General features: G+C 41.9%; 1 protein-coding gene across 2 annotated transcripts in view; it reads left to right on the forward strand.

Annotated features, from left to right (window-relative positions):
• Nucleotides 1-14865, forward strand: part of tcf12 (transcription factor 12) — a 74331-nt gene that overhangs the window by 51293 nt on the left and 8173 nt on the right. Inside the window, exons 9-16 of one of the 2 annotated variants that reach the window (XM_086025942.1) lie at nucleotides 3771-3870; nucleotides 4125-4264; nucleotides 4654-4795; nucleotides 4888-4958; nucleotides 6803-6947; nucleotides 10423-10496; nucleotides 11752-11823; nucleotides 12258-12449. In XM_086025942.1, coding sequence (XP_085882068.1) covers nucleotides 3771-3870; nucleotides 4125-4264; nucleotides 4654-4795; nucleotides 4888-4958; nucleotides 6803-6947; nucleotides 10423-10496; nucleotides 11752-11823; nucleotides 12258-12449 — 936 coding nt within the window. The remainder of the gene's footprint in view (nucleotides 1-3770; nucleotides 3871-4124; nucleotides 4265-4653; nucleotides 4796-4887; nucleotides 4959-6802; nucleotides 6948-10422; nucleotides 10497-11751; nucleotides 11824-12257; nucleotides 12450-14865) is intronic. The other variant, XM_086025943.1, reaches the window with a different exon arrangement.

Here is a 14865-nt window from a genome sequence, read left to right on the forward strand (position 1 = left end):
CTGCTTATCCGTGTGAATGATGGCTTTTAATTAATGGTCTTGTAAAAGGAAACCCAGACGGGTATGCTCCTCCATAGGCCGCCGGTGTTTGAAATGGTTTATTAATGCTTTGACCAGTTAGCCTTGGGTGAAAAAAAGGACAATTAGCATTATCCAGTGCCATATGCTGCCCATTGAGTGGAAAAGGACAAAAGCCTGGGCTCCCGTGCGAGGCTAACCTGAGCCCTCCATGGAACTAATATCACCGCCAGTCACATGTGTAAGCCAGAGGACCCAGGAGAGCTCCACCCCTGTCAGAGCACTTTAATTACACACCCCAACAACAACGTGCTAGAGTCATGCTCGCTCAGCAAAACAGCCGGAGTTCTCAGTCCACCCGTGTCCTGCATATAGATCACATTCACGTGTTGTGCAAGTGCAAGCGTGTGTATGGGATTAGCATATTTTCCATCAATTCTGCGACAACACAGAAAATGAAAACCGTTCCAGCATGTAGACAACCATTATGGTCATCAAAACTTGCAACATTTGATGACATCGTCTTGCCTTAGCGTTTATTATTTAAATGACATTTGTCAGAAATGTATATATTAACACATATATATATATATATATGTAACACAAAATTGTTTTATTTGTTAAGTGTGTGAGTGAGAGTCATGGCAGGACAATTTGTGGCTGCATCATCATGACAACGCATCTGCTCACAATGCCCTAAGAATCTGACAGTTTCTGGCCAAAAACAACCTCGTCGTGCTGGAGCCAACCGACCCGACCTTGCTCCTTGCGATCCAACCCCGTCCCACCCACACACCTCAGCCCCTTCCCGAGCTCAAGAGGGTCCAATGGGACCTGTTTTAAGACATTGACGACATCAAAATGGCCATGATGATGGAGATGTTCTCCATACCGGAAGAATCCTTCCCGAAGGGACTGAAGGTGTGGCAGCGAAGGCTAGTAAAGTGCATTAGACTCCAGGAGGGATTATTTCGAAAGGGAAAGTTTGTGGTTTGGATTTGAATTATATCTATGGTGACACCGGTGCCGAAACTTTGCTTGCACTCCCTGCAATTCACCAGAGATTGTTAATGGGAAAAATTCCAATAAATGAAATTCATACCCCTTTCCACCTCACAGTACCTTCGTGGCTCGGATTGCTAGTCCCGTATTCCCAATTGCAAAGGCAAGTACTTCCACTACAGGTTAGTTCAAAGCATTATTGAGCTGATACTGTACGGGTGACATAAACCGCTGCTGCTTGTCAAGCAGATTCTTCCACAGTATAGGCTATCATACTGTATTTTTCAGACCATAAAGCGCACTTAAAATCCATTAATTTGATCACAAATTGACATTGCATCTGGAGCGCCTTTTGTGTGAATGGATGTCATCTTTTCCGTTCTGTCATCTTTAATTCAAATTCCTTTCTGTTATGTTCGCGTTCTCATTCCCATCCACATGTTATCGCTAGCAGGCGATAGCGGAACGAGAACGACTTCGTGTTTCCAATGTTACAATATGGGACAATATCATTGCGGTCTGTGGGATGAAATGAAATTCCTTCCTGTTTACTTTAACATTCATGTTTACATTCTTATTCTCATCCACATGTAGTCGCTAGCAGGCATTTTTGTCCTTCCGAAAGTACTCCTATTTCTATGTCTAAGAATCGTGGGAAATGTAGTCCTACTAGCTAAATGCTAAATCGGTTAGACCCAACACAAGCTGAACTTTTCTGATGGCATATTTCCACATAGCTGGGCATCGTCCCTCCGTCCCCAAGTTTCCGTCCTGCATATTTAATTGACCCACGTCACAGTCAGCTTCCTATAGCTGCCGGAACCGAACAAAAAAGGTCGGGTAATGGTGAGGTCATTTACTTGTTTACACCTGTTGACCTGTCAACCAAAGTAACATTTAGCATTAGCCATAGTAATAACACAACAACCGGCCACCAGATTGATTAGCGATGTTCAAACTTTCTTTTTCCATCTGTCGATGGAACTCCTCTGCTCGAAGAAACCCCCGTGTAGTTGCAAGACGAGCAAAGGCAAGCGAGACACATCCGCTATTTCATGTAGCATAATAGGGTTAAATCGATCAAATAAACATACCGTACAATTAAGATAAATTATTTAACAATACAATGCTTCACCAAAATAATGTGCCTTATAACCCGGAGCGTGTTATGTAGGAAAATATTTTAAAATAGACCCATTCATTGATGTTGCGCCTAATAATACGGTGCACCCAATGGCACGTAAAATGTGTGAAATTACAGAAATAAACGCAACCAACATTATCTTAGCCTTCTGTTTTTCCGTAGCTCTGTGTTATACTCCACAGTGTCTGCCTTACTGCTTTGGTCATTTTTCTTGCTGCTGTCCTGAACAAAAATGGACTCATTGTAGTAGTCACCAAACATATGCTGAGAAGTCAACACTGGAGCTGTTTTTCCAATGAACGTGTATATATTTCACAGTCCCTTGCGCTACTATTTTTACTTGAAAAATGAGGTAGAGTAGAGACACCCTGCAGTGGAAAAGCGACATAATTCTCTAATCTGCTTGCTAAAGTTTTTTTCAGTCATTTTCTTACCGGTCAGCGGATCAGTGTTTGGATTTAATTGCCTCATTTAATGAATAATTTTCCTAAGCTGTAGACACAATAGATCAGCACATGAAAAGAAGAACGATTATGCAGTATGACTGCACACATCTGGTCCGTGGTGTGATGCAAGGTCATTAAGAGGAATTGACCCTACAAGTGAGCAAAGAGTGGGGCATTTACTCGGAATGGGCAGGTGGAATCTAGCTGGCAGGTCTGGCTCTGATTAGTGTGACATGACGAGGGTCATCCAGTGCTCTCAGCGGGGGGCAGACTTTGTCCAACCCTTCGATCTTTTCTCCCCTTCGATGTGCTCTGTCCGCTTTTACTCCTCCTCTCTCCCTCCATCTGGAGTGTATGAAGTCAGAAACCACATCACTGGTTTTTGGCCCCAAGTCTCTTTTGATCCTCCCACCAACTTGGCACATGCACACAGCTGTACAACAGCGTGCCCATTGTGCTCTCATTTGACTCCGTCGCCCGCTTGCAGGTACAAATCTCAAGTACAGCAGACTGTTTTCGTAGCGTTTATTTGAATTTTTGTCTCTCAAGGAATGTGGTAATTTTCCACAGTCATTTCGAGTTTGCAAGTATGCAACTATCATTATACCTCCATCAGAGACTGTGTTGATCTGAAATGCAAATACTGCTGTTTGATGCTTCATGAGCTTGATTGATTGCTTGTCATTAAAGTGGATGCAGATGTTTGCATTTATAGCTACATAACTACAGGGCAAATCAGTCAAAATACCTTGGGGTGTGTGTGCCTTTGTTTTTGTTATACACTGAAGACGTTTGATTTGACCTCAGACACTGTATCAACGTCATGCTCATAACGGCGTCAGTGAAAGTTTGAGAGTGGTCACATTGGTTGTGAGCAGTTGGATGTTCAGCACCTTACATTCTTGGTTGTGCACGGGAAATAAATCTCACAGGGCGGTCACAACTTCTATATTTTGGTACAGTATACTGTGCATCGGGTCTTCAATTGATCATCATTTGGGCCAATTTTCCAAAGTATTTTGTCTTAAGAGGCTGAAAAATCGACCTTGTCTTGTCAAGCTAGAAATAGAGATAACACTTTCATTTGGACGGATTCCTAATTGCATGACTTTATCAGATAATAGCTTTATTACTAATAACTTTATGGGTTGTGTTCGTAGGTGTACGCACCATCTCCAAACTCAGAGGACTTCAACAGAGATTCGCCCTCCTACTCTTCTCCGAAGCCCTCCAGCAATATGTTTGCAAGCACTTTCTTTGGTAAGTAAAGCTGTATTAATCTTTGACCTCGTCCTTATCAGGACCTTTTATAGACATTAAATTTTAGAATTGGTTGTTTGTTTTACTTTTCTATTATCTCAGCTGCGTTGAGAACCGGGATCATGTTTCATCCCCGAGAGTAAAAATTAAACCCTGCTCGGTGGATGATCCCATGTTGAGGGTTTATGGCTTCCACGGCTTTGCGTTGAGGCTCAAATGCACTCTAAAAACACATCCATATATTTTGTCATTAGATGGTACCCACACTTCATCTGACCCTTGGAACTCAACCAATGGGATTAGTCAGCCCGGCTATGGAGGAATGCTTCCAGGATCTTCTTCTCACATGCCACAGTCAGGAAACTACAGCAGCCTGCACTCGCACGACCGTTTGGTAAGCCACTCATCTGGTGACAATCCCCCTACCCAAGTATTTTTGAATAGTTAATACAGTATCATCTGTTAGAGTTGTGTGATATACCGGTTGGCTGCTTACAAAATTACGGCGATACCTCACCGTCATCGTTAAGGGGTTGATCACAGCGAAGATATCTCTGCACAATTTCCAGATACAAGCATGTAGAAAATATTCCACCCTCGCATTTTCTCAACACAGCCACCACAGTACGAGGATGTGTGTGTTGTCTGGACATTATGATTGAGGACGTTACTTAAGCTCTGTATCACTGTTTGATCTCTTCCTGTCTGCGTAGGCCCCCCCCAGCCTTTCTTTAAGGATGAACATGATCTTTTACAGTTTCAAGGTTGTTTTGTCATTTCCAGAACTACCCAGCACACTCCGCTTCCCCAGACATCAATGCCAGTCTTCCTCCCATGTCCAGCTTCCACAGAAGCAGCACAACCACTTCACCATTTGTCTCCACAACGCACACCGCATCGGTCAACAATGCCGATGGGGTGCTGGGTATGTTCTCATGTTGCTCTTAATGCAAATACAGAGGCTTGTTTGAATGTTGGGCTAACTCACTGTCTCTCTCTCTCTCTGCACTTTTGAAGCTGCCGCGAATCGGGGGAACGCCGCTGGAAGCTCACAGACTGGGGACGCACTTGGCAAGGCTTTAGCCTCGGTGAGCTGCAACCACGCAACCGTCACACATTTAAATGGGAGCTTAGTTTTATAGGCTGTCTCATCAAATAGGATGATGGTGGAATCTGCAATCTTTCCCTTGATGTAAAAGTCCTTTTGGAATTGTTTGGTCTTGATAATTTGTGTCCATGATGTGCTGTCTAATGGGTTCAGATACAAATCCCCATCTCTGTCTGACACGTGTGAATTAAATATTAAAAACATTCTAATTAGTAATAGTTTGTTAATCAACAGCTAAATTTGTATAAAATGTATCCTCGGATGCATTGTTCCAATTTCCGTGTTTTCCCTATGCTGGATTTGCGCCTTTGTCCTAAATTCTACTTTTCATTAAATAAGCTCCACCATTTTTTTTTGATAAACATGCTTTCATATAGCTTACTTAATGTGTGTTACTTAACATATTTGTATTTCAATGAACATTACATACATCTAGGCAGAAATTGGACTTTTTTTTCTGAACGGAAAATATGAGTTTAGGGCTGCTAATAACAAATTAAGTCTTTTATATTTGTAGACTCAATTCTATTAGCATGACAAAGCTGGAGTGAAATGGACACGGTTGGACAGCGTGGGGGTGGGTGCATGGAGCGGGGGCACTGGGGAGTTTAAAACTGCTGTGGCTCAACTCCACGGGCCGCCCTTTGTAGAGTTTTTGTTCGCCCACCCTTTTTAAATTGGCTGTGCTTATTGGCCCCTCACCGCCTGCGGGAGTGTGACTGATGATGAGGCGGGGCTTCATTTGTTCCAGTAAAATGAACCGTGTTTCACTTTGAATGCAGCGTCCTTGGCCATATATCGTTTGGTCAGAAGTCACGGTTATAAGCAACTTGCTTTTGTGGAACTGAGACATGTTTGGGGATTTGTGTTGAGTCGTGTTTGTATCTGACACAGTGATGACAGCATTATTAATCCGTCTTAGTTTTCCATTGAATTGCTTGCCTGAAAGCGGAGAGGGAAAAAGAACGCAGCTCTCAGAGTGTAGAAAAGCTTAAATAGCTATTCTGTCCATCCCTCCCTCACCCTCTTCCTCCATGCCCAGTGCTGCACTTGCCTGATATTCCATGTCGATTGAAAACGTAAAGCCCAAAGATCAAGATTGAATAAAGAGATTATTAATGAGGACATTCTATCATCTCCAGAGAAGTCAAATGGTTTCCTGCCAGCTCAATTTGATCATTACTTAGCGGGGAAATCGCTGTCTATCTGCTGCTTTTTTCTGCTAATTAGTGAGGATCCATTTCTAGCGCCCTTTTCTCAGAGACATGTTCCATTACAGCACAATATCATCTGATTAAAAGGGAAAAATCAGGGAAGTGATTGTGCTTTAATCCAGCATTTGCTTACACAAATGAAATCCCTGTGGGAATTGAAGACACAATCTCCTTTCCTTGTAATTGGCATTATTGCAAAACTGCGTATCCTCAGTGTAACCCAAATACGAGCCTCAGATGCAATAATGTTAATGCAAATTGTCTTTTATTGTCGGTCAAATGTAACCAAATACATTAAAAAGGGAAATCAACCCAAACATATTTTTTCAAGAATATGTTACTAGTTGAAACATGGCGATTAATGTCGCCTTTGCGGAATATGAGTTAAGCAGCAAAATCCACACGTTTTTAGCCATCTCAGGGGGCGGCCATTTTGTCACTTCTGTCGACTGAAAATGACATCACAACTACTCAGGGCTCAGGTAATGACCAATCACGGCTCAGCTTCAGAAAACAGTTGAAGATGGTAACAACTCTCAAAAGTATGAAGTAACGTGATTGTGGAATGTCTTTTTCAACGTCTGATGCTGTATTCTTTCTGCTCTCACAGATCTACTCACCTGACCACACGAGCAGTAGTTTTCCCTCCAACCCGTCCACGCCTGTGGGTTCCCCTTCACCTCTCACAGCCACAGCAGGCGCTGGCTCAGCAGGGACCGTGGTAACGGCTGCCGGCACCCCGTCTGGAAGACCAGGTAAAACACAATTCTTTTAGTATGATCTCATGACCACAGGCTAAAGAAGGCGTATTCTTGGTTGTGGCTTCAATTACAATGAACTCCTAAAGGCTCAAGTTACATATCCACTTCTATGGTAATGCACTTGTGCTCTGGTGAGATTTGTTTAAAGCATATTTTTGCATAAAATGTCAATGGTTTACAGTACATATGACTGAAAAAAGTGTTCATATTTTAGAATCCCACTGTATATGTTAGCTTTTTCCACTCTGTATAGAATCCACAAAACTTGGACTTTTCTCGATAAAATGTTATTAAATAGTCCACCGAAAGGCCGAGGTTACGTTTACGCTGTGTTCCCGGCGACCACGGCAGCCACTGTGGACAAAGCAGGATGGCCCCTCGACACAGAGTGGGCAAATGTGACGGGCCATGATTGCCATGGATGCCGGCGAGATGTTTAAAGTGTCAAAAACATTTGCCACAGCAGTCACGGTGAAGATAAGCAACCTAATCGGAAGTAGTAAAACGGGATGGAGCTTAATACAACTTGAAGCAGTCCGACATTTCGCACACGCCACTTACATGTCTTCCAAAGTTAAGCAATGTTTTTTTGATTTACCTCTGATTGTCTCCGGGGGCGCACCTGTTTATAACAATGTTGAATTTGTGTATGTGAGACAGAGCTTCTTTGCAAGAGCCCAAGAGCACTGCGAAGTTTGTATGTGTAAAACAGACTTATTGGCATGTTTTTGGGTTGGTCACAAAAGATCAATTATTGAATTATCTGTTGACAGAAATCAAATAAACATTCATGAGCGGCAGGATACATGTATCTCCACTCTTGCAAATTTGCTCTAAATCCGCCCAGTCTCCACGCTTCGTCCGTAGAAAGCCTTGAAAGGCCGGTAGAGAACACGCCGGCATCCACAAACTGCCGACTGAAACCTTTCGAGCTTTTCACCCTCCAGGACGCAGCGACTCCCGATGCCGCGGACAGCAGGAACATAGAGTGTAGAATAAATGTAGCCTTCGCTCACAAGTTACCTGTCTATGAGTGACTCCACTTCTTTTAGCCAGGGAAAAAGTGCCATGGAAACATTTGTTTGTTTTGATCAAATGAGTGAGTGAATGAGTACAACAAAGAGAGGAGAGGGTATCCAGCAGATTTCGTGGCCAGCTGCTCTCAATCCGCACTTGTTGCCGGCACACCTCTTGCCGAGACATCACGCGATGCGACTTGTGCGAGGTTGACAACAACAGCTCCTGAACATCTTTAATCAGTACCTGACTTTCTGGGTCCACTATCTTTTATAATCCCGCAACCCACAGAGCTTCTCAGTGTGGCAGAGTTTCCAGTCACATCTTTTGCCCAGAGCTTTCCACGCTCATGACTCTATGGCTCGCAGACACGCATCTGTTTGTATCACATTTATTTTTTGAAGTGATTGAAATGTTAATGACAAGCCCCGGAACAACAATGGAAATGAAAATAATTCAGGCTACGGCTTTTGAGCTGCTTAAGGATTTAAAAAGATTTGTTTGAAGTGGTTTTGAATTACATCGATGAAAAGCTTTTCTTTCTTTCTTTCTTTTTTTTTTTGGGGGACTGAACCGAACATTGTGTAGCTTTTTAAAAAGTGGCTTGTGGATCTCTGTGTAGTTTGTAATACTAAGCCTCCATTTTTGAAAGAAGATTTTATGTTACACTTTTATCATGGCCTTCATTGTTTTTTTTTTTACATTCTAGAAGATTTTTTCAGCCCGTGTGTGACGTCTTTGTATTTGTTCATTTAAAAGACTGGCATGAAGCCTTGCAGACATATGAGAGGCACTAATGCGGGAAAAAAATGGGGAGACACCAAACGGGAAAGCCCAGTGTGTTATTTTAATGGGCAGTTGTGTCAAGTATGGTAATGGACTGGTGACAGCTGTCTCTACCTATGCTCCCCTCATCCTCAGCTGTTGCCCTGCCCTGTGGACAGCTGTTCCTCCAACACATACCCACACACACACACATGCGCGCACACACACAAAGCTGCACAAAGTCTCTGCCAGTGGCTGAAAGAACTCAGCATCTTTTTTATTAGGATACACAAAAGTGTGCCCCCAAAAAGAATGCCAGTAGCATGAAATCCTAGTTAGACAGTCCAATGAAGGGATGTTTCTAACATTTTGTGAGTTTAGTAACAGACCGATTTGGTGAAAATGGAGACACGATTTGGCTCGTGGTGCACGTTGAGTACAAAAGCCATCATTGGGGTTGCACCAAGATACAGAGCATTACCCATTAGATGTTTCAGCAATTAGCCCTGCCGTTTTTTTGGGGGTTTTTTTGTATATATTTAAATAGTCAACGGGCAGTGGAGGAATGTGAAGTTCATGTCTCGCTCATCTGGCAACAAGATGGGGCTAAACTCAAGTTCTTTTCATCTTTTTTTCTGGAGTCTGGAGTCTTTTATGTCAAGTGATGACAGAGAGCTTCATATGATGTGTGACATTCGCTGGAACAATTGAAGGAAAACCATGTTTAAGCTTTTTTGTTCTTATTTGTTTTGTAGAAAGAAATATTTTTTTAACGTCCTCTTCATTTCAGAAAGACAGTTTTTGTTTTTTTTTACTGTCCGTTGTTATTCCCCTTTTAAGAGTAAGCAGAAATAAGGCATCTGTTTAGAGCCGAAACCCATGCTTCACTTCCTCCACTTCTTCCATGAGAATTTAAATAAAAATGACCTATATGAAGTGTGCTATAACGTCATAGTTACCACAATATAAATGAATGACTTGGTTTGGCAACCCTCCATCAAATACCGCAGAACGGGCTGCAGGCAATATTTTTTGCAAAAAAGCTAGAAGAGTGATCAAAGTCTATTATGGTTATGATTGTATATTACCTCCCGTTACAACACGTATTCAGCTTGGCTTCATTGTGCCCCAGGAAAAGGGACTATGTACTAAAATCTATTGTCGACAGTATCCAGAAATGTGATGGTGGAGATTCTGCCAAAAAGCAACGTTATGTAAGATGATGAACTTTGTTGAACCTACATGCTTGCCACATTGCCTTTATCACAAACCCAGATTAAGGCCATTTTTCAAATGGGAAATTTACATTTCAAATGTTAAAGTTGAAACCCTCAAATTTGCTTCAAGTGGTTGGAAGGAATGCTGGTGCAAATCAGATTTGTCAATGCTCATATTCTTTTCCTTCCTTGTGTAAACAAGCCAGAGATGGAGGATATGGAAATGGGGGGTATTGGACAAACTCCCAGCCAGCTCGCATGTCAGGATGCTGCTCAGACGTCAGGAAAATGATGTAATCTCATCCTTAATGATAAAAATAGCTCCTGACGCCAGTAAATTGGCATGCCGGCGTGTTATGACACTTAGCTGTTGTTGGTGTCTGTAGTCAGTGAAGCAAGACTACAGATATGAAACGGAAGCAGCATCACTTGTGAACTTACCTACGGTGCACCTTTGACTCTTTGCTTAGGTACCAACCAGTGGCCGCGTCCTGGTGGACAGAGCGCTTCTTCCCCAAATTATGAGAACTCACTTCACTCATTGGTAAGCGTTTTCGTTTGCTTCGTCCTATATGGATGCTCACTTTGGTTGTGTTATCATGACAATGAGATTCCCACAAATGTTTTCAGAGGATTAAGTGGAAGGTCAAGGATAACTGAACAATACCTGTCCCTTAGGAATTGCCATCTGTCTCCTGCTCAGGAATTGACAGTTGGGGGGGGGGCTGAGTTCAAGGGGCTGCCAGCAGCTGTATGCAGAGACACTTATCCAGGATTCATTTGCTGCATGCTGCAGATTTCATTTCACCTATACACATACTGCATAAATCTATGCACAATAAAAGTGCAAGTCAGATTTTCCAAGTAGCCTAAGTTAAAATTGCCCGTGGAGTTTGGAAACTTGCCCATGACTTCTGCAGTTGGGGCTGAGCAACTGTCTAAACGTGCCACTTGAGAATTTCATCACAGATGAAATGACAAATAGATAATGGATTGAGACACTCTCGGTCATTTTACATAATGAAAGGACTTTGCTGTACTTTCCACTTGCGCCACATGACATGACTTGGAATTATATATACAACGTATGATTCACAAGGCTGTAATGGTAATGCTTTTTCATTCCAACAACAGCCAATGAAGTGGGAGATACTTTGTTTATGAGTTTAGGCCCGCCGCACACCAAGAAAGGCTGTGGCTGAACGCAACTGTAATGGACCATCGCAAAAAAAATAAAAAATAATAATAATAATTACAGTTAGCGATTCTATGCCGTGCACTAAGTGATCGAGTACCACACATCGACTGGCTTTGTGCAATGGAAAAACTGTGCCCTGTATTGTGTGTTGAGGCTACTGTGCAGTATTATTTTTATTAAACCACAAAAACATACTGCGATTGTCAAGGAAGAAGTGGATTATGTTTTGAGAGCCCGTTGGCACTTATCAAATTTTATTTATTCATTTTTTTCTGAAAGTTCATATGCATTTTTGATGGGCTTTTCCATCAAAATTGCAAAATTGCAAAATTGATTAGGCACTCAAGAAAAGTCGCTGCCGAACCCCACACACTAACTGTGGTTCTCAAAATGAAAAAAGTAACCACTGATGTCATAAGAGGTACTAAGATGGCACACAACAAAACAATTTCATCCTTACAAACTGATTGGTCAGCAGATCTATGCCTGTCTGCAAATCCTGTTTCTTCTTAAAGAACAATCGCTCTCCCGCTCTCTCTCTCTCTCTCAATGTATTTCTGCTCTTTCTTAATCCTCTTCTTTTATTTTTGGACTTTGGCAGAAAAACAGAGTTCATCAGCAGTTACATGAGCATCTTCAGGATGCCATGTCTTTCTTAAAGGATGTCTGCGAGGTACTTGAGACCGAGCTGGTTATCTAGAACGTGTTCCATAAGTCATTGTCCGTTTTTTGTTGTTGTTGTTGTTGTTGTTGGGTTGCTTTCATGACCTCGACATGCAATTGTTGTTTTTATTTTTTCAATCAGCTTTTGTTGCCATTGTTAAGTTGTCTTATTAGCTTGCCACAATCTGCTTCAGTGCAGACATAAATCCACTCCACGTGACTGCTATTCACTTTCACACAAACAAGTATATTTGTTGATGTTTGGAGCTCTTGTGATCGTGCATATGAATTTTCTTTATCTTCAACTTTTCAAGTCCACGCCATCCAATCAGTGTTTTCAATTTTTGGTCCTAATATGCTTATACTAAGCTGCTCTGTTGTTCTTTTCCTTCTCCTCTCCCTCCACCTGACCTTCCACTCTACAATCCACTCTGCTCCACTCAGTCGCGAATGGAAGATCGTCTTGACCGACTGGATGATGCAATCCTTGTTTTGAGGAACCACGCGGTGGGCTCCACCGCCAGTCTACCCAGCGACATCCACAGTCTGCTGGGACAGGCACATAATGGGCAACTAGCAGCCATTGGAGCAAGTTTCCCTTCCTCAGCATTGGCTCCTAGTCGGACAACAGCTATGGTATGAAAACATGATTGAAGATGTTCAATTTCCTGTCTCCCTAATTAAGATGTTGTGTTTGAAATGCATCTGGGAAAACAAACATTTTTTTTTACATCTTGCCACCTGTTCAGAAATTATTCATCACAATGTAACAAAAGCGCACATCACACACAGAGATGTGACGCTGACATATTTTCCATAAGTATAATCACCGGATGCTGTTTCAGACTCCATTTGACTTAACTGCGTGCATACACTAGAGTGAAAGACAAATTGGAACAACATACCTGATTCCTTGTATGAATTGAAGAGATTTTTTAAATGAAAGTGAGACAGTGCAGCTCAATGTATGCTGTAGGATACACCCCCCAAATATCTTCAGCTTTCCTTACATTCCTTTACATCCAGTTAGGTGATCCAAAATGTTTGTGCAGGAGCCAATTTGTATTTATTAAATGGATATCTTCTGGCTGCAAATGACACAAGAAAGTGGCAAAATATTGAGGTTGTGTTAAGAGAAGTTAATGACTACTATTGTAAATGTTTCTTACAGTTTCATAATCCGTATTCGTATTCATATCTGACCATATTGAGCAAACACAATCTTTTGTGCCATTCTAAAGGATCCTAGTTACTTCTACTAGGGATGCACCAAAACCATTTTTGCTCTGACCGATTTTCATTGGCTGCTGTTGGAATGAATGATTACATTTCAGTACTCGCCGATGCTTGATAAATCCACGGCATCTTGCATTTTGGTAATGATATTTAGTTTTTATCAAATATTGTCCCAAAATACAAAACTTTTTTTTTTGTTTTTTTAAATCACGGCATAAGCTTCACTCAAATATAACACTGATACAACTTGCCATTAATGACATTTTTACATCCAACTTGATAACAGTATTGTCATTCATATTTACCTTATGGTTTCTCCTCACAAATGATATTCCTCCTACCTGCTCCAAAAGGTATATGCCAAGCTGGTATAGTGGTGTCGGTGCTGTCGTATCGGAGGATTTTTTTGATTACCTATAGGACTACAGTACAGGTGTACAGTATCCCCAATTTCTACCAAGATCAAGAACACTGTACCTGTATTGAGAAAGGATCTAAATAATTGGGAACTTTTTGACAAAATGCAGAATAGGGCATGGCCAAGTTTTGAATAAATGGTATCGTACATTCCTCATTGTATTGTTCTGAAATTCTACAATGGCGTATCATTTCGAGACATCGTGTTGTTTGGTCTTTTAAAACTGCTTGCGCAGCCCGTACCTGAAATGTTTTGATTCTCAATTGATTTTGTCGTGTTGGTTACGGAGCACCATGCTGCGGCAGTAATGTTAAGCGATTGTGACTGTCAGATAGAACTTACTGTGTTGGTGCTAACACAGTTCCTTCCTGTGTGGGGAGAGCTCCCCTCAAACAGGCTCACCAGCCTCAGCACAGCCACGGGCTTTGAGTCTGGATGACAGCCCAACCGCCACCCCCCCCCCCCTTTTTTGTACCCCTTTTCATCGCTTCTATTTAACAAGCTAGGAAATCTGAATGGTTGGAAACGTGTGTCTGCACCCCGTGCCTCCTCAGCTGTATGATAATTAGGCCCAGCCATGAAAATGGCAGCCTTCTTGCCAGAACGCCAGCCTTCCCCTCCTCCTCCTCCTGTGCACAAAGACTTGTTAGGGCACCTGTTGAGAGCACAGCAACGATTAGTGTAGCACCGAAGAAGGGGCGTGTTTCGGGGTAAAGGGGTTAACAGAGGCCAATGGTGACAGGGGATTACATAAATAAATATTTGGAGGGGGAAAGCAAGGAGATACCCTCCAACCTCAGTGACACTTTCCCTGCCTTCTCTTGGAAGTAGAAAGAGAATTGAAATAACTTTGAAAAAAAAAAAAAACATGTGGTGAACATCTGAAAGAATAGGGATTGTGGTTCTACATGCTGGTTGTTGACTATTTGCCACTCATCAATGTGTACATAATGAGAGTGTTATGTCACAACCGGGGATTCGGTTCAGTTTGACGTCCTTTGAAAGAGAACACCAAAGAAATCTAAAAATAGTCTCCTTTTAGACATGAAAAAGAGTCTTAGTTGTGGTTTAAGACAGTCATGAGTAAACTGGGTCTCATACTGTTTGGAATGCTAAATGACTCATCAGATCCCGAACTTGTCCTGTGCTGGACTAAGTTGAAATGTTTTTTTTCCCCCCCAAGAAACTAATGCGTGTTTAAAGGCACATTTTGTAAAAGTGTTCCTTCATGCTAATTAATCCCATAACTTCATCTAGTTTATATTATAAGATAATTGCATCCTGTCTGGGTGCAAATTTAATTTATAGGTGCTTATTTGTTAACACAGAGCGCTGTGCAAAATGGTCACACTTGAAGTGGAACATGGATGTTTAATTGTAATGAGCATTTTTAGAATC

The sequence above is a fragment of the Filicampus tigris genome, chromosome 3 (genome assembly GCF_054856515.1).
Source record: "Filicampus tigris isolate MCC_2025a chromosome 3, RoL_Ftig_1.0, whole genome shotgun sequence".
In the NCBI taxonomy this organism is placed as follows: Eukaryota; Metazoa; Chordata; class Actinopteri; order Syngnathiformes; family Syngnathidae; genus Filicampus; species Filicampus tigris.